The sequence below is a fragment of the Pelophylax lessonae genome (genome assembly GCF_965119305.1).
Source record: "Pelophylax lessonae genome assembly, chromosome: 9".
Classification (NCBI taxonomy): domain Eukaryota; kingdom Metazoa; phylum Chordata; class Amphibia; order Anura; family Ranidae; genus Pelophylax; species Pelophylax lessonae.
The window spans coordinates 269,334,821-269,358,265 of record NC_138776.1 but is presented as its reverse complement, the minus strand read 5'-3'; the positions used below and the strand labels follow the sequence as shown (position 1 = coordinate 269,358,265).

The following is a 23,445-nucleotide window of genomic DNA, read 5'->3' as shown; positions in this document are numbered from 1 at the left end:
CAGAAGCCAAAAATCAGAAATCAGAAGAGACGTCAGCCAGGCCAAGTCATATCAGGAACACAGCAGAGACACGCTAGAGATGTTGACCAGGCAAAGGCACGGAGGAAATGAGCAAGGCAGTTTAAATAGCAAAAAGGGGCTGGCTGTAGGCTGGACTAATGAGGCAGGTAATGGTAACCAGGTGAATCACTGTGGAAACAATGAATGGCTGGTAATTATCCGACAGCTGAGCAGCCTCTGTGCACTGAGTAGAGAGCTGCTATTAATAGCAGAAACCCAGCCCTGACAACAACACACTCCTGACAAACGGATTATACTACTTTTATTAGTGTGGGGTGGGGGGTGTATTTAAGGAGGATTGGAATATGTATGTCTTTATTTTTTAGGATTCAAATAAGAAAGAGGAAAAAATGTCATTTGTAATAAATATCCGGAATTGTTTTTTTTTTTTTTTCCATAATGATCCCAGTCTCAGGTATTCATCCTAAAATGTGATCAGTAAAGTCTCTGGAGTACACGGAGGTCACAGGAATATGATGAGTCCTGACAAAGCCCACAGAAAAAGTTCATCTTTTATTTTAGAAGAGGTGGAACGCACCCGGGAGAATATGATTCTTTGTGTGCAAAAACCTCACACAGCGCCCCCCACAGCTCCTCCTCCCAATGTCCCTCCAATCAGAGTCAGAATATCGTATGACATGACACTGACCACACAGCTCCTCCTCCTAATGTCCCTCCTATCAGGGTCAGAGAATCCTATGACACTACCCTGACCACACAGCTCCTCCTCCCAATGTCCCTCCTATCAGGGTCAGAGTATCCTTTGACACCACACTGACCACACAGCTCCTCCTCCCAATGTCCCAGAGTATCCTATGACACCACACTGACCACACAGCTCCTCCCAATGTCTCTCCAATCAGGGTCAGAGAATCCTATGACACGACACTGACCACACAGCTCCTCCTCCCAATGTTCCTCCTATCAGGGTCAGAGAATCCTATGACATCACACTGACCACACAGCTCCTCCTCCCAATGTCCCTCCTATCGGGGTCAGAGAATCCTATGACACCACACTGACCACACAGCTCCTCCCCCTAATTTCCCTCCTATCAGGGTCAGAGAATCCTATGACACAGAGGCGTAACTAGAACCTTCAGGCCCCCAGTGCAAGAAAACATGAAGGGTCCCCCTGAGCCCTTGGCAGGGCCCTTCCCACTTATCCTGGGCTGGAGGGCAGCAGGACCTGGATAGGAGGGGCAGTGGGGGTGACACATAGAGGAACAAATCCCCTCCATTTTCCTCCTGCAGCCGCTGAATGCCTATGGGAGGGAGAGGAGGAGAACTTGGCTTTTAGCAGCTGCAGGAGAAAAATGGAGGGGATTTGTTCCTCTATATGCCCTCCCCTTCTCATCCAAGTGTACAGGGGAATTACATGAGCGACAACCATTGTGACCCCTTTAGTTACGCCCCTGGGATGAGTGGCAGCGGTGGTGGTGGGGGATGGGATCAGTGGCAGCAGTGGTGGTTGGGTGGGGATGGGATCAGTGGCAGCGGTGGTGGTGGGGGGATGGGATAATTGGCAGCTGTGGTGGAGGGGGGATGGAATGGGATAAGTGGCAGTGGTGGTGGGATGGGATTAGAGGCAGCAATGGTGGAGGGGTTGGGATGAGTGGCAGCAGTGGGGGGAATGGAATGAGTGGCAGGGGTGGTGGGGGGATGGGATGGAATGAGATAGGGGTGGTGGTTGGGGGGGGGGGTAATGGGATGGGATCAGTGTTGGTGGTGGGGGGGGGGGTTGAGTGGCAGCGTTGAGGGGTAGATGGGAGCAGTGATGGTGGGGGGATGGGATGAGTTGCAGTGATGAGGGGGGATGGGATCAGTGGCAAGGGTGGTGGTTGGGGGGGTGGAATGGGATGAGTGGTAGCAGTGGTTGGGGGGATGGATTCATTTGGAGCAAAGGTGCTGGTGTGTGTGGGAAGGGGGTTGGGAATCAGTGGCAGTGCTGATATTGAGGTATGAGATCAGTGTCACTCCCTTGCAGATCACTCGGTCCCTCCTGCTTGCTAGGTCTCAGTATATCTTTGGCTTTCTTCCTGTGTCTCCAGTAACTCCTATCCCATCATGGGGTCTCCTCACATGGTGGAGAGCTCCTCCCCCTTCACTCTACTGGCCCAGCCCAGGTCAGCTGATTTTCTCTTTCAGTCTCCCGACATTGTATCTCCCTACCCTACTGAACTCAATGGGTGGGCAGAGAAGATGGGCGGGGACCGTGTGCCTGTGAGTACCCATGATTGCGGGCGGAGAGGATGGGCGGGGCGGGGACTGTGTGCCTTTGAGAGTGCACGTTAATGACCAGTGTACTATCTCCCGAGCAGCGGCGGGCCCCCCTACAGTGGTGGAACTCCAGGACCCATTTCACAAGTGCGACTGCTGCAACCCTGGTAATTCCCCACTGCTATGACATGACACTGACCACACAGCTCCTCCTCCCAATGTCCCTCCAATCAGAGTCAGAGAATCCTATGACATCACACTGACCTCACAGCTCCCCCTTCAATTATCCCGCTATCCGACTCTTTTTTTTTTTCTGATGCTCTTAGGATGTGGGCTGAACCCCAGGCCTCCTTACTTTCAAAGTAGGGCTGCTGGACCTGCATTGTATGTAATATCAGAAACCTCAGCATGAAGTGGGGTTTAAATAAAGAGACCTGACCAGAGAGGTGAGGAGGATTCTGGGAATGTCATTTGATTTTACTATTTGTGTTCAAATCTAGAGTTTTCCTCCTGTGAAGTCTGGAGATCATATGACCATCACATTGCCTCCACCTCCCTCCCTGATAGAATAGAGAAATAAAAAGAAGATTTGAGAAGTCACCAGAGAGATCATCGAGTTACTGACAGGAGAGGTGAGCGGTGCTGGGAAGGACGTCATGATGGAGAATCAGCCCTCCCTCACATCACCGGGTAAGAGGAGACTTTATTGTAAGGAGAGAGCAGTACGGAGGATCCACCTAGATCCCCCATCATCTGATAAACACATAGAAACAATGTATTCAGTCAGTGTGTGTTTCCTACAGATGGATCCAGTAATGGGAACCCACCAGAGAGATGTCCTCGTCCTCTGTATTCCCGGGATTCCACACAGGAAGGTCACACCATCCCCCACCCTCATCAGGTAGATGAGGAACAATCACTGATAGTATCATTAGGATCTGTACATTATCTGCATTGTTACCATTGATGTCATTTTTATTATATAATCAGAGTGGAAACCTGAGAGATTCTAAAGTTGAGGTTAAAGAAGAGATAAAAGAGGAGGATGATGAGGATGGGATGATGAAGGAGTCAGAGTTTCTAAAGGAACGCAAATATCTGTACCAGGGCACCATGAAAGAGTCATCCAGCTTCAGAAACCCACCAGAGAGATGTCCCCGTCCTCTGTATTCCCGGGATTCCACACAGGAAGGTCACACCATCCCTCAATGTTACAAGGTTGGTGGATTGGAGCATCTAGAACATGGACTTCTGGAGAGGATGTGTGTTTTTATATATATATATATATATATATATATATATATATATATATATTATCACAATAATGAAGATGATATTCTCTCTCATTTTCTTGGTTTAGAGTGGAGATCCAATCGATATAGAATTTGAGGTTAAAGCAGAAGAAGAAGAGACGTATGTGAGGGATGATCAGCAGTCTATGGAGGAGGATGGAATAACGGGGACATTTATAGAGGAGGACACTCCTACTGAGATCAGCACAGGTGGGTCATTAACACTAAATACATTCCTCCACCCATACTGATCACTGATTGGTCCAGAGTAGGGCGAGGACTGGGTGATATCAGCCTGTAATCCCCTGGTCACTTTCCTGAGCTGTGTTCCCCATCCTGTATTCCTGTATTTCTCTCGGATAATCTTCCTTCTCTGTGCTGCAGACACAATTTATGTCTCTAGACTGAATTTATGGAGATTCTGGGGTTCAGCTGGCAGTAAAATGTTGATAATTAACATAGACGTTGCTTGACCTAGACACCTGGGGTATGTACCTTGGGTCTTCTCCCGGGGTTATTTGCTCTGTTATTTGCTGGCTGTGCCGGGTGGAGGGATATGTCTGTATAGTCTCACACCCAAGTCACTGAGTGCAGTCTCAGGAGATGGGAGGCAGCGGTGTGGAACCTCTGCAACTGATTACTGAACACAAATATTATGACTCCTGACCCCTGCACTATATACTCTGTGTTTTACATTACATACTCCTGACCCCTGCACTATATACTCTATGTTGTACATTACATACTCCTGACCCCTGCACTATATACTGTATGTTGTACATTACATACCCCTGACCCCTGAACTATATACTCTATGTTGTACATTACATACTCCTGACTTCTGCTCTCTCCCCTCTACCCACTGCTATATATACACATAATATGGATTCTCTTTTGTTACACCCATTTCCTACCAGCTGGACATTTTATATCTGATGATCTGATTGGAGGACAGACTTTTACATGGTGATAATAATGTGATAACATCCTCCAACTTTGGAGCCTTAAACAGAAAGTGATAATGAGGGAGGAGTCAGTAACCCAATGATGGTGGTCTTCAGGATCAGTCCAGTCTTCATCTTGGTTGTTCTCCCCCCATCCTCACTCTCTGACCTCTGGTGAGACTCAGCCCCGCTGTTATTCATGACTGAATCATGGACTAAATAAGGAAGTGCGGGACTTCTTGTGTTGGGAAGATGGCAATGAGTGATAGAGGGGGAGGGGACACTCGTCCTATAATCCCTTCATCACTGTCACTCCTATAAAAGACAGTTCTCGTTGTTTCCTCACTCTCTGACTAAGGATCATGAATAAAGAAATTAACTGGTAGGAGATCAGAGGACCCATTTACTAGTTACCTTGAGGGGAGAATTGTAAGTTCTTCAGAGACAAAGCTGCCTGATGTGGGCGGAGTCCTGGTTTAGGGGAACCAATCTGCTGATGTCTAGTAATCTTTGTATTTCTATTTTAGTACATGGACGGGAGATGAGGAAAACCTCAGAGGATTGTCTCACTTTGTCTCCAGACTGTAAAGTAGAAGATGAGGACATCACACAGTATAGTCCAGGAGAAAACCCGGCTACCTCAAATGTCCATCCGGCACCACACAGTGTAAATGGACCATCGTATTCCTCTTATCCTGAGGAACCTCAGACTGTGAGGGACAATGCCAGACCATCGTATTCCTCTTATCCTGAGGAACCTCAGACTGCGAGGGACGGTGTCGGACCATCGTATTCCTCTTATCCTGAGGAACCTCAGACTGTGAGGGACGGTGCCGGACCATCGTATTCCTCTTATCCTGAGGAACCTCAGACTGTGAGGGACAGTGCCGGACCATCGTATTCATCTTATCCTGAGGAACCTCAAACTGTGAGGGACTGGGCTGTCCTTACAACAAATAAGAGGTTCTCCTGTACTGAGTGCGGGAAGTGTTTCCATTTTAAATACAAGCTTAATGTGCATAAAAGATCTCACACAGTCGAGAAGCCTTATTCCTGTCTTGAGTGCGGGAACTGTTTTTCAGCGAAGTCCGATCTTTTCAAACATCAGAAATCTCACACTGGTGAGAAGCCGTATTCCTGTCCTGAGTGTGGGAAATGTTTTTCACGGAAGTCCACTCTTTCCATACATCAGAGATTGCACACTGGTGAGATGCTGTATTCTTGTCCTGAGTGCGGGAAATGTTTTGCACAGAAGCTCGCTCTTTCCACACATCTGAGATCTCACACGGGGGAGAAGCCATATTCCTGTCCTGAGTGTGGGAAATGTTTTTCAGCGCAGTCCAATCTTTGCGCACATCAGAAATGGCACACTGGTGAGAAGCCGTATTCCTGCCCTGAGTGTGGGAAATGTTTTTCACGTAAGTCCAATCTTTCCCAACATCAGATATCTCACACAGTCGAGAAGCCGTATTCCTGCCCTGAGTGCGGAAATGGTTTTTCACATAAATCTGATCTTTCCAAGCATCAGAGATTGCACACGGGTGAGAAGCCGTATTCCTGCCCTGAGTGTGGGAAATGTTTTTCACGGAAATTCTCTCTTTCTGTGCATAAGAGATCGCACACTGGCACAAAGCCGTATTCCTGTCCTGAGTGCGGGAAATGTTTTTCACATAAGTCTGCTCTTTCCACACATCAGAGATCACACACTGGTGAGAAGCCATATTCCTGTCTTGAGTGCGGAAAATGTTTTTCAGATTGGTCTAATCTTTCCAGACATCAGAGATTGCACACTGGTGAGAAGCCGTATTCCTGTCCTGAGTGCGGGAACTGTTTTTCAGCGAAGTCCGATCTTTTCAAACATCAGAAATCTCACACTGGTGAGAAGCCGTATTCCTGTCCTGAGTGTGGGAAATGTTTTTCACGGAAGTCCACTCTTTCCATACATCAGAGATTGCACACTGGTGAGATGCTGTATTCTTGTCCTGAGTGCGGGAAATGTTTTGCACAGAAGCTCGCTCTTTCCACACATCTGAGATCTCACACGGGGGAGAAGCCATATTCCTGTCCTGAGTGTGGGAAATGTTTTTCAGCGCAGTCCAATCTTTGCGCACATCAGAAATGGCACACTGGTGAGAAGCCGTATTCCTGTCTTGAGTGTGGGAAATGTTTTGCAATTAAGTCACATCTTTCCACACATCAGAGGTTGCACACTGGTGAGAAGCCGTTTTCCTGTCCTGAGTGCAGGAAATGTTTTTCAGAGAAGTTCGCTCTTTCCACACATCAGAGATTGCACACTGGTGAGAAGCCGTATTCCTGTCCTGAGTGCGGGAAATGTTTTACACAGAAGTGCCATCTTTCCAGACATCAGAGATCTCACACAGGGGAAAAGCCATATTCCTGTCCTGAGTGAGGGAAATGTTCCTCACTGAAGTCCTGTCTTCCTGTACATCGGGGCTCCCACACATCCCTGGAGGTGTATTAGTGCCTTGAGTGCGGGAAATATCTTCTATATGAATGTTGGTGGACATGTGGGGAAGAAGCACACCCTGATATACACCTCAGATATACTCCATGACTGATCTTCATCATGTAAGAAACACTTCATAAGGAGATCAGAGATCACCAAAGACATGGATGAAGTGTTGTCCCGTGTTGGCCATTGATAGCAGGATAAAAATAAAAATGGAGTCCTTACCTTTCATTGGCTGAGTACATTTTGTGCGGGAAGATTTCACAAACAGTTACAGATCTGGTTGTTATAAATGTGTTGATGAAATGTGACCCACATCCCCCCAGTCATGGCGAATTGGGATCTCCTATAATGGTCAGTTCCATCTAGTGGCCATAATGTGCTTTCCTGACAGATGTCTATGGCAGCATACGTTTGGGTAGCCCCGCCCTCGATCCTCCCCCATAAGACTCCACCCCCATAAATGTTCAGGATAAGCCAATGACTGCGTTCCTTTTTTTTGTCCTCCTCACTTATAGGACCATTTTTGTATGAAGTTTTTCTATCTATTGGAAGTATTGGTGGGCGGGTCTGGTGCTGGGCAGCTGTGCGGGATGTCAGGAGCTTCCTTTAGTATCCAGAAGTCTTCCAGGATGTCCCGAGTGGTCATTGAGTCCCCAGATCTCAGCGGGGTGGTGTTATTGCACACATATGTAGAGGATCCATGCCTGGAGAGTGGGCCCTGCCATCGGTGGCCATTTGCATTGGCTGGGAGCCCAGCTGTTAGCGGGTGGCCATTAAGTGTTAGACACGTGAAATTCGTTTCGGTGTGAATACAAATTCCAACAAATTTTTGGTTATTCCTAGATTCCGATGTATCCAAATCTCCAAATAAAATTGTAATGAATTTAGTTGAAATCTGTTAAAATTTGTTTCGTTTATTCGTTTGCTAACGTATTCCAACTTCGGAGCGATTCGAATTCGGATCAGTCAAAAAAAAGGATCGACCGATGCAAATTTTGTGTGAAGAAATAGCTGGTTGTTAAGGAGCAAGCTGGGAAGCTGTTTACCCGCATCCTTACCAACCATGACTCATCAGCTGTCAGCGGGCTTCCCCACTGACAGATAAATGGAAAGAAAACAATGCTGGTGTTCCGTGAAGAAAATGCTTTTCTCACGGAAAAACGAAAGCCCGTCAATAGAAAAAAATGTTGTGCTTCCCCCCCCCCCCCCCCCCCCAGTCCATACCAGGCCCTTCGGGGGCCAAAATGTAAAAAAAAAAAAACAGCATGGGTTCTCCCCTAAAATCCATACCAGACCCTTTATCCCGGCAGGTCAGGAAAGTGGGAGGGATGAGTGAGAGCCCCCCCTCCTTGACCTACCAGGCCACATGTACTCAACATGGGGGAGTGGGTGCTTTTGGGAAGTTCTGCCCCCCACCCCAAAGCACCTTATCTCCATGTTGATGGGGATAAGGGCCTCTTCACCACAACCGTGGCCTGTGCTTGTGGGGGTCTGCAGGCAGGGGGCTTGTCGTAATCTTAAAGCCCCTTTTACCAAGGGGCCCCCCACATCCTGCCCCCCCCCCATGTGAATGAGTATCGAGACCATAGTACCTGTACCTATTCACCAAAAAAGTGGCAAATAGTTATAAAAACACACACGTAATTTTTTTTAATGAGTCCCAACATCCTATCTGTTCAGAGAAATGGGAACCTACAGATGTTCACAAGGAACCACTGTCATATGTGTGGACTTTAAGAGCACAGCATGAGACAGATAACAACTACATGGATTTATCCTAAAATAACATTTATTGATTTATCTAAAACCAGATCTCAATAAAATGAGGAAACTGGCCCCAAACTGAGCTCAGCTCGTACACAGGAGATCAATGTCTCCTACTAATTTCACTCATGTACATCATACATATATAAGGATAAGTTGGTATATATCATAAGGTTCGTGTAGGTATAGATATTTCCTCTCTTCACTTAGATGGAACATTTAGTGACGGCCATGTACTTTTTTACTGAATATATCTTATTATTATTATAACAATCTCCTTACTATATGGATTTTTTGTGTCAGCTTTTTTTGTATACATGTCTGCATCATATTTGTTACTGATGTCAACATTTGTATCAATTACTGTATGTATAATAAATGACTACGTTCAGATTCTATTTTTGTATATCTTAGTTGGTGACCTGCCTCATTAAGGCCCCATGCACACGGGACGTTTTTAACGCTGCTGTAAGCAGCGTCAGACGTTTTCTTTTTGCAGCCTAAAAACGCCTCTCCATGTTATTCTATGGCCTCATGCACACTCAGACGTTTTTGAGCTGTAAGTGGCTTAGGCGTTTTTAGGCTGCAACAAGAACCCACCACCTGCGCGTTCTGAGGACCAGCGTTACAGCGTTAAAAACGCCTGACGCTGCTAAAAGCTGAATAACTTTGCTATAACGTTGCTTAACGTGCGTTAAGCCACGTTATACGTTTTTTTTTCTTCCATTCAAAATCAATGGTTCCCTATGGGAGCCTATTGATTTGAATGGAGGTCGCACCGCAACACCGCAAGTCGGATCCGACTTGCGGGGTGACTTGCGCTGTGGGAATCTTGAGGGGGAACTCCACGCCAAAATGTGAAAAAAACGGCGTGGGGTCCCCCCCCAAGGTTCCAAACCAGGCCCTTCGGGTCTGTTATGGAATTTGAGGGTAGCCCCATGCCGAAAAAACGGCGTGGGGTCCCCCCCAAAATCCATACCAGACCCTTATCCGAGCATGCAGCCTGGCAGGCCAGGAAAGGGGAGGGGACGAGCGAGCGGCCCCACCCCCCCTGGACCACACCAGGCCACATGCCCTCAACATGGGGGGGTGTTGGTGCTTTGGGGCAGGGGGAGCTCTGCACCCCCCACCTCAAAGCACCTTGCCCCCATGTTGATGAGGACAAGGGCCTCATCCCCACAACCCTGGCCGGTGGTTGTGGGGGTCTGCGGGCAGGGGGCTCATCGGAATCTGGAAGCACCCTTTAACAAGGGGGCCCCCCAGATCCCGGACCCCCTCCCTATGTGAATGGGTATGGGGTACACTGTACCCCTACCCATTCACCCCATAAAAGGCAGTGTATGGAAATAACGACAAGAGACGTTTTGGAAAGTTTATTAAAAATCTTCATCCGACTCTTCTTGTCTTCTCCTCTCCGGGGTCTTCTCCGGGGTCTTCTGCTCTTTTGCTGTCCGCCCTTCTTGTCTTCTCCTCTCCGGGGTCTTCTGCTCTTTTGCTGTCCGCCCTTCTTGTCTTCTCCTCTCCGGGGTCTTCTGCTCTTTTGCTGTCCCCCTCTTCTTGTGTTCTTCTCTCCGGGGTCTTCTGCTGTCCCCTCTTCTGCTGTCCCCCTCTTCTTTTCTTCTCCTCTCCGGTCTTCTGCTCTTTAGCTGTCGGCTGTCGGCTGTCTTCTTCCTCCGGTCCTTCTCCTCCGACGTCTCCGCTGATTATGCCTATCTCCGGTCTCTTCAGCTTATTATATAGCCATTAGGGGCGTGGCCCCGATGACGTCATCGGGAGGCCCCGCCCCCTCATGTCACAGATGTCATCTGTGACATGAGGGGGCGGGGCCTCCCGATGACGTCATCGGGGCCACGCCCCTAATGGCTATATAATAAGCTGAAGAGACCGGAGATAGGCATAATCAGCGGAGACGTCGGAGGAGAAGGACCGGAGGAAGAAGACAGCCGACAGCCGACAGCTAAAGAGCAGAAGACCGGAGAGGAGAAGAACAGAAGAGGGGACAGCAGAAGACCCCGGAGAGAAGAACACAAGAAGAGGGGGACAGCAAAAGAGCAGAAGACCCCGGAGAGGAGAAGACAAGAAGGGCGGACAGCAAAAGAGCAGAAGACCCCGGAGAGGAGAAGACAAGAAGGGCGGACAGCAAAAGAGCAGAAGACCCCGGAGAGGAGAAGACAAGAAGGGCGGACAGCAAAAGAGCAGAAGACCCCGGAGAAGACCCCGGAGAGGAGAAGACAAGAAGAGTCGGATGAAGATTTTTAATAAACTTTCCAAAACGTCTCTTGTCGTTATTTCCATACACTGCCTTTTATGGGGTGAATGGGTAGGGGTACAGTGTACCCCATACCCATTCACATAGGGAGGGGGTCCGGGATCTGGGGGGCCCCCTTGTTAAAGGGTGCTTCCAGATTCCGATGAGCCCCCTGCCCGCAGACCCCCACAACCACCGGCCAGGGTTGTGGGGATGAGGCCCTTGTCCTCATCAACATGGGGGCAAGGTGCTTTGAGGTGGGGGGTGCAGAGCTCCCCCTGCCCCAAAGCACCAACACCCCCCCATGTTGAGGGCATGTGGCCTGGTGTGGTCCAGGGGGGGTGGGGCCGCTCGCTCGTCCCCTCCCCTTTCCTGGCCTGCCAGGCTGCATGCTCGGATAAGGGTCTGGTATGGATTTTGGGGGGGACCCCACGCCGTTTTTTCGGCATGGGGCTACCCTCAAATTCCATAACAGACCCGAAGGGCCTGGTTTGGAACCTTGGGGGGGGACCCCACGCCGTTTTTTTCACATTTTGGCGTGGAGTTCCCCCTCAAGATTCCCACAGCGCAAGTCACCCCGCAAGTCGGATCCGACTTGCGGTGTTGCGGTGCGACCTCCATTCAAATCAATAGGCTCCCATAGGGAACCATTGATTTTGAATGGAAGAAAAAAAAACGCTGCTAAAAGCAACGTGGCAAAACGTGCAATAACGCCAATGGAAAAAGCTACTGAAAGCACGTTTTTACAGCTGCTTTTTCCGGCGTCAGAACTAACTTTGACGTACGTTTTTTCTAACGCCCCGTGTGCATGGGGCCTTAAAGTCCCATGACCTCTGTTTTCTGTTTGCATTAACCATTAGGGATGGCGGCACGTCACTGTGTTTGCTTTGGATCATATTCCTCTATCTTCGTCTTCTCTTAAAATGAACAGACTCGATATTAGTGTTTCACAGGGGCGTAACTACAGGGGTTGCAGGGGTTGCAATCGCTACCGGGCCCCATGCTCCAGGGGGCCCGGTAGCAAACCAGTGGGTGAACTTCCAGGATTGCAAAGGTCACACTTGCGACCGGACCCTGGCATTGCACCACTGTGGGGAGGCCCCAAGATTGCAGGAAGGGGGCCCACTGCAGAACTTGTGAAAGAATCCTGCTGCGGGACCGTAATAAAAGGCCATGCAACAAGTGTAAAGAGCCCCAGGATTAGTGGGAAGAGCCCTGGGCTTGAAGGTAAGGGCCCCGGCCAGGGGTCTGGGGGGCCCTTCATGGTTTCTTGCATCAGGGCCCTGAAGGTTCTAGTTACGCCTCTGGTGTTTCATAAACATAGAACATAATCTGTATTTATGTACATCATAATAAATACAAACATGGCGTACTAGCACACGGCCTTCCTTCCAACCCCCAAAAAATTAACCCGACCTGGGGCAGACACAGGGGGAAAAATCGGACCAAAATGTGTGTGTATATATAGGTATCGGTCCAGATGATCCTAGGTACAAGATAAAATATATATGTGTAGTAGTTTGATCTTAGACATACAAATTCTTATACAATAAGAAGGCGGGATAGAAACTACACTTTATAGAAAACCGACAGCCGGCAACACGGTTTTACATGGCAATAGCTTTCATCCAAACACCCGGTACATAGTATACCCTACTCCCAGTATCTTAGATTGCATAGAATCTGTTCGAACGACGAAGATTTTAAATGGGAGGCGGATTCCCTTCGAAAGAGACTGTTTATTAGAGGCTATTCGCGGACTACACTGCGAAAAGCTTATAATAGGACTTATAAGCACAAAAGAGAGGAAGTTATGTTCCAAGGCCTGAAACAACCAAAAACAGAAATAGTCGGTTTAATAACACCTTATACTAGACAACATACACAAATTAGAAAATACTTCAACAACATTGGTACAGACATCCATGCTCTCATCTGCCAGGACTCCGCCCACTGTCCAATATACTCCATGGCTATTGGATCAGTGTGAAACATCAAGACAGCATGAGCTGTGTCCCTGTTAGGCAGAGAAACCAAAAACTATATCCACTCATTCTAGCACCTACCTAGGAGGGCTCTACATCTGTATGGCAGGGTCTGTTTGATTATTCACCTGCTGGGATGGTGCTCTGATGTGAGAAGCTGCAGTGTCAGTATTCCTTTAGCAGTAATGAACCCTTTACGGGTTTTTCTCACCCAGCAATCAAACAACTGTTACACTGTCTTTTTGGACACCTTAGGAGACTTCAGCAGCCATAGTTTGAATTGTGAATAAAAAAATAAAATACTACATAGGTTGAGTAACAATTTATATATGTTTTCATGTTTTTTTCCTTAACAATGCGGAGTTCTCCCTTGCACCATGTCTGTTTATCATGGATTTATTTCTTACTGCGACAGGTCCTTGTGCCGCTGCAGCCTAATCCCACCAGCATACAAGGGGCACACTGACCTCCAGCATACAAGGGGCACACTGACCTCCAGCATACAGGGGGCAGACTGACCGCCAGCATACAGGGGGCACACTGACCTCCAGCATACAGGGGGAACACTGAATGCCAGCATAGAGGGAACACACTGACCTCCAGCATACAGGGGATACACTGACCGCCAGCATACAGGGGGCACACTGACCGCCAACATACAGGGGACACACTGACCGCCAGCATTAAGGGGACACACTGACCGCCAGCATACAGGAGACACACTGACCGCAAGCATACAGGGGGAACACTGACCTCCAGCATACAGGGGGTGCACTGACCTCCAGCATACAGGGGGTACACTGACCTCCAGCATACAGGGGGTGCACTGACCTCCAGCATACAGGGGACACACTGACCGCCAGCATGCAGGGGGTACACTGACCTCCAGCATACAGGGACACACTGACCGCCAGCATGCAGGGGGAACACTGACCTCCAGCATACAGGGGGAACACTGACCTCCAGCATACAGGGGGAACACTGACCTCCAGCATACAGGGGACACACTGACCGCCAGCATACAGGGGGTACACTGACCGCCAGCATTCAGGAGACACACTGACCGCCAGCATACAGGAGACACACTGACCGCCAGCATACAGGGGGAACACTGACCTCTAGCATACAGGGGGTACACTGACCTCCAGCATACAGGGGTACACTGACCGCCAACATACGGGGGGTACACTGACCTCCAGCATACAGGGGGTACACTGACCTCCAGCATACAGGGGGAACACTGTCCTCCAGCATACAGGGACACACTGACCGCCAGCATACAGGGAGCACACTGACCTTCAGCAAACGGGGTTACACTGACCTCCAGCATACAGGGACACACTGACCGCCAGCATACAGGGGGCACACTGACCTCCAGCATACAGGGGGAACACTTGACTGCCAGCTTAAAGGGGGTATACTGACCTCCCAACATATAGGGGGCACACTGACCTCCCAACATACAGGGAGCACATTGACCTCCAGCATACATGGGCATACTGACCGCCAGCATATAGGGAGCTACACTGACCGCCAGCATACAGGGAGAACACTTGACCGCCAGCATACAGGGGCTACACTGACCTCCAGCATACAGGGGGAACACTTGACCACCAGCATACAGGGGGTACACTGACCTCCAACATACAGGGGGCACACTGACCACCAGCATACAGGGGGCACACTGACCACCAGCATACAGGGGGGTACACTGACCTCCAATATACAGGGGTACACTGACCTCCAGCATACAGGGGGTACACTGACCACCAGCATACAGGGGGGTACACTGACCTCCAATATACAGGGGTATACTGACCGCCAGCATACAGGGGGCACACTGACCTCCAGCATACAGGGGACACACTGACCGCCAGCATTCAGGAGACACACTGACTGCCAGCATACAGGAGACACACTGACCGCCAGCATACAGGGGGAACACTGACCGCCAGCATACAGGGGGAACACTGACCTCCAGCATACAGGGGGTACACTGACCTCCAGCATACAGGGGTACACTGACCTCCAGCATACAGGGGGTACACTGACCTCCAGCATACAGGGGGTACACTGACCTTCAGCATACAGGGACACACTGACTGCCAGCATACAGGGAGCACACTGACCGCCAGCATACAGGGAGCACACTGACCGCCAGCATACAGGGGGCACACTGACCTCCAGCATACAGGGGGTACACTGACCTTCAGCATACAGGGGGAACACTGTCCTTCAGCATACAGGGACACACTGACTGCCAGCATACAGGGAGCACACTGACCGCCAGCATACAGGGGGCACACTGACCTCCAGCATACGGGGTCACACTGACCTCCAGCATACGGGGTTACACTGACCCCCAGCATACAGGGACACACTGACCACCAGCATACAGGGAGCACACTGACCGCCAGCATACAGGGGGCACACTGACCTCCAGCATACGGGATTACACTGACCTCCAGCATACAGGGACACACTGACCACCAGCATACAGGGGGTACACTGACCTCCAGCATACAGGGGGAACACTTGACCGCCAGCTTACAGGGGGCACACTGACCTCCCAACATACAGGGGGCACACTGACCTCCCAACATACAGGGGGCACACTGACCTCCAGCATACATGGGCATACTGACCGCCAGCATATAGGGGGCTACACTGACTGCCAGCATACAGGGGGAACATTGACCTCCAGCATAAAGGGAGAACACTTGACCGCCAGCATTCAGGAGACACACTGACCTCCAGCATACAGGGGGAACACTTGACCACCAGCATACAGGGGGGTACACTGACCTCCATCATACAGGGGGGTACACTGACCACCAGAATACAGGGGGGCACACTGACCGCCAGCATACAGGGGGTATATTGACCGCCAGCATACAGGGGGCACACTGACCTCCAGCATACAGTGAGCACACTGACCTCCAGGATTCAGGGGGAACACTGATCGCCAGCATACAAGGGGTACACTGACCACCAGGATGCAGGGGTACATTGACCTTCAGCATACAGGGGGCACACTGACCTCCAGCATACAGGGGGTACACTGACCTCCAGCATACAGGGGGCACACTGACCACCAGCATACAGGGGGTACACTGACCGCCAGCATACAGGGGGCACACTGACCACCAGCATACAGGGGGTACACTGACCGCCAGCATACAGGGGGCACACTGACCTCCAACATACCAGGGGGCACACTGACCTCCAGCATACAGGGGGCACACTGACCACCAGCATACAGGGGGCACACTGACCTCCAGCATACAGGGGCACACTGACCTCCAGCATACAGGGGCACACTGACCTCCAGCATACAGGGGGTACACTGACCTCCAGCATACAGGGGGCACACTGACCGCCAGCATACAGGGGGCACACTGACCTCCAGCATACAGGGGCACACTGACCTCCAGCATACAGGGGCACACTGACCTCCAGCATACAGGGGGTATACTGGACTTATGGACTTATAAGTGCAATGGTGACACCTATACATGAATATCCAGTGCAAATCCACCAGTGTATTGCAGCATAGCAGTGATGGTGTCACCCCCTCTGCACAAATATTTTGAGAAATTGTAGAGCTTCAATGTGCAAATAATGGTGAAACCCCCCACATACAATAATAATAACAGAGATGCTAATCATCCCGTGTATTGGAATATAGAGTGATGATGTCACCCTCTCTGCAAAAGAGAAGAAATATCGCAGAGCTGCAATGTGCAAATAGTGGTGAGACCCCCCGATATATAATCATAATACAATGTACAATTGATGTGCATATTTTATTATTATGATTATATATATATATATTGGGGGGTCTCACCACTATTTGCACATTGCAGCTTTGCAGTATTTCTTACCTTTTGCAGAGAGGGTGACACCATTACTCCTGCCCGGGTTGTATTTGGATTTTGCCACCCTATCCCCCCCTCCAAGTCTTTCCCCTTATCTTCTTAACATTTAGTAGTCATATACCAGAAAATTCAAAGAATTATCTTTTTTTCTATCTCATGGAGGAAATGTGAGAAATAAGTATTTATCTTACAATCATTCCATAAACACATCCCACATACACCGCATATATCATTAGAAGAAAATATGCTTATAAAATAGTTTACCATTTGCCAATAAAAAAGTAAAAGTCCCTGGATTTCATTTTAAAAATCTGGTCACCTTATTGTAATAGGCAGTAATATATTTCTCTCCCCCTTGGTGGGAGTGGAGATGACCCATCTATAAGGATATACAGTACATACACACACAGCACAAGGCCGTGTTCTCACTACGAGACGGTTCTCAGGGCTGCAGTTCCTCTGATCTCCACAAGGCGGTGATCCCACTTCTACCCAGACAGGAAGTCTCTATGGAAGACAAGAAGTGATGTCAGGTATAAAGTTGAGCTGGGACGATGTAGCGAGAAGACATCTCTGGGAGTGGCAGCAGAGGAGGTAATAAGATCTTATTTTCTATTTACACCCAGTAACCCCCCCGTCATGTCCGTCCTCTTCCTCCATAGTCACTGTGACCTCTTTTATCTTCAGCAGATGATGATACACACATATATTATTATTATTATTATTATACAGAATATATATTGTGCCAGAGGCGCAGGGCCCTGGTGCTAGAAACCATGAAGGGCCCCCCAGACCCCTGGCCGTTGCCCTTCCCTTCAAGCCTGATGCTCTTCCCACTGATCCTGGGGCCCTTTACTCTTGTTGTGGGTCCCTTTATTACAGTCTTGCAGCAGGACCCTTTCACAAGTTCTGCAGTGGGCCCTTGTCTGCCATCTTGGGGCCCTTCCCACGGTGGTGGAATGCCAGGGCCTGGTTGCAAGTGTGACCTTTGTGATCCTGGAAGTTCACCCACTGGTTTCAGTAGTTTTTATTTTTTGATACTTTAAATGTATTATTTTTTATAATTTTATTTTATTTTTTTACAATGTCACTGACTATGACTCTGTCCATTCAGAAAAGGAAGGAGCTGGAAAATTACATATTTACCGACCCCCTTCCTGGTTCTCTATTGTGACACATCCCCTGCCGCAGCCGGCAAGAGAGGGGAGGGAGCACAGGGGGGTGGGGGCAGGGGAATGCACACGAGCCCAGAGACAGCAGACCACAAATTAACTGGATAGGAGGAGTTGCGGGGGCAGCATACAGGGGAAACAATCTCCATATTTCTCCTGCAGCTACAGGAGGAAAAAGGAGGACAGTGATTTCTCCACATGCTGCCCCCACCACCCCTCCTATCCAGGTGGAGCATGGGGCCCGGTTGCAATTGCAACCCCTGTAGTTACGCCCCCTGTATTGTGCCAACAGTTTGTATAACGTGAGGGCAGACAGTACGCAATTACTGTGGGGGATGAGCTGATGGAGAAAATAAAACTCCAGTTAGGTGGGGCAGGAAACACTTCTCTGAAGAGAAGGATTTTCAGGGATGATCTAAAAGTGGACAGAGTAGGAGACAGACAAATTGGGATAGGGAGTTCCAGAAGATGGGAGAGGCTCAGGAGAATCCCTGGAGTCAAGCATGAGAGGAGGTAACGAGGGAGCTAGAGAGCAGGAGGTCTTGGGAGGAACAAAGAGAATGTTTTGGTTGGTATCGTGAGACTAGGTTAGTGATGTAACTGAGAGCGGAGTTGTGGATGGCTTTGGGGGACACTGAATGGAGGCCAGTGGAGGGATTGGCAGGGAGGGGTGGAGGACACTGAATGGAAGCCAGTGGAGGGTTTGGCAGGGAGGGGTGGAGGACACTGAATGGAAGCCAGTGGAGGGATTGGCAGAGAGGGGTGGAGGACACTGAATGGAAGCCAGTGGAGGGATTGGCAGAGAGGGGTGGAGGACACTGAATGGAAGCCAGTGGAGGGATTGGCAGGGAGGGGTGGAGGACACTGAATGGAAGCCAGTGGAGGGTTTGGCAGAGAGGGGTGGAGGACACTGAATGGAAGCCAGTGGAGGGATTGGCAGAGAGGGGTGGAGGACACTGAATGGAAACCAGTGGAGGGATTGGCAGGGAGTGGTGGAGGACACTGAATGGAAGCCGGTGGAGGGATTGGCAGGGAGGGGTGGAGGACACTGAATGGAAGCCGGTGGAGGGATTGGCAGAGAGGGGTGGAGGACACTTAATAGAAGCCAATGGAGGGATTGGCAGAGAGGGGTGGAGGACACTGAATGGAAGCCAGTGGAGGGTTTGGCAGAGAGGGGTGGAGGACACTGAATGGAAGCCAGTGGAGGGATTGGCAGGGAGGGGTGGAGGACACTGAATGGAAACCAGTGGAGGGATTGGCAGGGAGGGGTGGAGGACACTGAATGGAAGCCGGTGGAGGGATTGGCAGGGAGTGGTGGAGGACACTGAATGGAAGCCGGTGGAGGGATTGGCAGAGAGGGGTGGAGGACACTGAATGGAAACCAGTGAAGGGATTGGCAGAGTAGCAGATGCTGAGTGGTTGGTAAGGTGGATAAGCAATAATCACAAACCAGGCGCTCCTGGGATCACTGTAGGGTGGAGGGATAGAAATAAGCCTGTGAGGCTCCCCAGTGGTTTTTCTGCTGCTAGCCAATGAGCATAGGAAGGGTGCTGATATGGACAAAAGTACATGAGGAAGGCAGCGCATGAACCACACCGGGATGCAATGGATAAGGAAGTCAGGTGAACATCCAGTATAGAAAGGGTTAACAGTTTATTGGTATTGATAACCGAAAAACAAAGTACATAAAATGCTTACATCCCCCTGGGCTGGAGTCATGACTTGATAAAGTGCATAGCGCGAAACATGTAGTCATGGCAACCATATACCTTGTGTTCCACCCTGGTTCCTGGTATTTCCCCGCAAGTGGTGCCAGTCCGGCTGATCTTACCGCTACGGAACTACAGCGGAGTCCTTTCATCCTCACGCCGGCTGGTTTCCGGCTTTGTGCACACACTGCTCAGCAGTCCTGGGAGACTGACCTCCTCGCACTCGTGTTGCTTGCTGTCAGGTGCCCTTGTCCACTCCAACCCAGGGGGATGTAAGCATTTTATGTACTTTGTTTTTCAGTTATCAATACCAATAAACTGGTAACCCTTTCTATACTGGATGTTCACCTGACTTCCTTATCCATTGCATCCCGGTGTGGTTCATGCGCTGCCTTCCTCATGTACTTTTGGTAAGGTGGATAACCCTGGCAGCAGCATTCATGATGGACTGAAGGGGGGGGTAACCCATATAAAGGTAATCTAATGAGGAGGAAGTTTCAATAGTTGAGACAAGAGATGACCAGGAAGGGAACTTGGAGCTTTATGGTGTTATTGGTTAGGAAGGGGGGTATTTTGGAGAAGTTGAGGCAGCAAGATTTGGATGTGGGGCCGAAAGGATAGTTCAGAGTCCAGAATTACACCTAGCACCCTGAAATGCGAGGACGAGTGGATAGTTGAGAAGTTGATTTTGACCCAGAAGTCAGGGAATCGGCACGTGGGGAAGGAAATATTATGAGCTCGGTTTTTGATAGATTGATTTTGAGGAAGTGATGTGACATCCATGTTTATATTTCTGTTAGTAAATTAGTTATATGTGAGGAGATTGATGGAGTGAGCTGAGGGGTAGAGACAAAGATTTGGGTGTCATCAGTGTAGAAATGGTATTGGAAGGCATGAAGGCTATGAGCTCACCCAGGCAAGAGGTTTAGATGGAGAACAGGAGTGGTCCAAGAAGAGAACCTTGTGGGACCCCGACGGAGAAAGTAAGAGGAGAGGAGGAAGTAAAGTTGTGACTCTGAAGGTGTGGTGGGATAGGTAGGATGAGAACTAGCGAAGAGTACAGTCACTGAGACCAAAAGGATTGGAGTTTTTTAAGAAGGAGGGGGTGGTCTACTGTGTCAAAGGCAGCAGAGAGGTCCAGAAGTAGGAGTACAGAATAGTGTCCATTGGATTTGGCCATTAGCAGATGATTTGGGAGTTTAAGGAGAGCAGTTTCTGTGGGGTGTTGAGGATGAAATCCTGATTAAAAGGGATCAAGAAGATTATTGTCAGTGAAATGGGCGCTCAGTTGGTTGTAGACTAAACATTCAGGAAGTTTGGAGGAAAAGGGGAGCAAGGAGATGGGGTTTAGGTTGTTAAGATTGGTGGGGTCCAATGAAGGTTTTTTTAAGTATAGGAGTGAGGCCAGAAGAGAGGGAGTGATTGGAGATATTGGATAAAGAGTGTAGGATAGAGTCAGAGGGTGACCGCAATATTTGCAAGAGTACAGGGTCCAGGGAGCAGGTGGTTAGGTGGGTGTTGAAAAAAGTTTAGCAACCTCGTGTATAGTAGCAGGGTTGCAAAAGGAAAGAGTTGATTGTGCCTTTGAATATGGAGTGTCAAGATATGAAAATATATTAACCGCTTGCCGACTGCTCACAGTTTATTTACTGCGGCAGGCAGCCCCTCACAGGCAGAGCGACGTAGGTCTACGTCGCTAGCCTATGAGGCTCTGGGGAGCGAGCGCGTGCCCGCGGAGGCGCGCTCCCGCTCCCGCGCGGTCACGGACCCCCCCGCGCGTGTGACATCGGGTCCGCCGGTCACTCGGCGATCATCGGGGGAGAGGGAGAAAGTCAGGCGGCTTGTGTAAACAAGCCACCTGTCATTCTCCTCGGTGTAAAAACACTGATCACACGGTTCTACAATGTAGGACCGTTGATCAGTGTCCCTACAGCTCAAGCCACAGCCAATCACAGTAAGAATCACGCCCCTAGGGACACACACAGCCCCTCCCTCTCAAATAAAATGAACCCCTTCACTTCCAGTGTATTTTTACAGTAACAGTGCATATGTATAGCACTGATTACTGTAGAAATGTCACTGGTAACCCCAAAAGTGTCAAAAATGTCAGTCAAGGGTCCGTTCTGTCCGCTGCAATGTCGCAGTACCGCAAAAAAAACGCAGATTGCCGCCATTACGCGTTAAAAAAAAAATGACAAAAATCTTTCCCTTTGTTAGTAAATGCGATAACTTTTGCGCAAACCAATAAAAATACGCTTTTTTGCGATTTTTTTTTTTTTACCAAACATAGGTAGCATAAAACAAATTGGCCGAAAATGTTAAAAAATTTTGATTTTTACATTTTTTTTGGGGGGGAATTTCATATAAAAAAATGTGAAAAATATTGTTATTTTTGCAAAATTGACGCTCTTTTTTTGTTTATAGCGCGTGATCAAAAAATCGCACAGGTAATCAAATACCACCAAAAGAAATCTCTGTTTGTGGAAAAAAAGGACGTCAAATTCGTTAAGGTACAGCGTCGCACGACCGCGCAATTGTCCGTTAAAGTCACGCAGTGCCGAATCGCAAAATACCCCCTGGTCGTTTAGCAGCCAAATCCTCCAGGGCTTTAGTGGTTAAAGACTTTTAAATTACATATTCATTATATAGTCTAGAGTTCCCTCTTACCTTAAAATTATATTTTCAGTAATAGTTTTAGAATTCAGTCTGTTATTGCGCAAATATGTCAAAAGTTGTTTTCCAGATGATGTGAAATGTTCTGCCAAAGTCTTATCAAATTCTCAGAAAAGCATAAAAATTCCCCTTGGCATAGATTATGATTGTTCCAGTAAGGGGTCATTAATCTCACATTATCCATCGTTTTAATTGTCATGTTAACCTTTAGCTCATCTCCTTTATGGGTTGAGTTGACCATATGTCTTTTTACGTAATCAACAAAGAATGTATTATGTAATCTTTGGTTTGGACTTGTGCCTGCCATTAACTCGTATGTAAAATTTGTCTATAAAAAGGTTGTATCTAAATGTACAATTCATCGCATGCTCTCTCTCTCTGTATGAGATGTGGACCTTGCGCAAGTATTCTCAGTAAACTTACAAGAACAGATGCAATCTGATTGGCGTAGATGTCCTTTATTTCAAGGCTCAAACATGACATTTGGTGTCTTTCTAACTTCATCTCCGCTGCCGGCGATCACCCCACCACAGGAGGGACAGCACAGAGGCCTCAGGTGAGAAACCTTTTTATTTCTCACATTGAAACTGTCTTTATCTGATGTGTGGTGATGTGCCGGTTGGGGAGTGCGGCACATCACCACACATTCCTTTGAATTTAATTGCATTCTGCGTACTGGGCTGCTGGTACACAGCCGTTGTTATAAGAAACTGAGTTCTTGATCCCGGAAACTCCAAATATTGTAATTTCTTAAAGTGGTAATGAGAAAAATAAAAATAATACAATGGGAAGTTTGATTTGTAAGAATATTTTGCCCGTTATGAATGACTTAGGACTTACAAAAACTAGAGCAAAAAAGTTATTAAAAATAGCAAAGAAAACAGGCTTAAAATTGCATCCAGGTGCACCCATTGTTAAGATGATGGTGAGTGGTGATCCAGATGCCCTCAAACATCATGTTAAGTGGTGCAAAATTACTAAAAAAGCGTATAAATAGGATCCCTATAAATGGTGGCCACCAGAGGACT

At 48.7% G+C, this 23,445-nt stretch overlaps 3 protein-coding genes across 3 annotated transcripts in view; all 3 read left to right on the top strand.

Moving 5' to 3' along the window:
* LOC309564458 (uncharacterized protein) overlaps positions 1-23,445 on the top strand; it is a 1,566,033-nt gene that overhangs the window by 167,743 nt on the left and 1,374,845 nt on the right. The gene's annotated exons all lie outside the window — the stretch shown is intronic.
* Positions 1-23,445, top strand: part of LOC309564033 (uncharacterized protein) — a gene marked incomplete at both ends in the record, with an annotated part of 247,142 nt that overhangs the window by 157,337 nt on the left and 66,360 nt on the right.
* The window catches only part of LOC309564035 (uncharacterized protein), a gene marked incomplete at both ends in the record, with an annotated part of 33,672 nt that continues 16,149 nt past the window's right edge, over positions 5,923-23,445 (top strand). Inside the window, 2 exons of the mRNA XM_082268660.1 lie at positions 5,923-5,933; positions 6,289-6,717. Of these exons, the coding sequence (XP_082124786.1) occupies positions 5,923-5,933; positions 6,289-6,717 (440 nt within the window). The remainder of the gene's footprint in view (positions 5,934-6,288; positions 6,718-23,445) is intronic.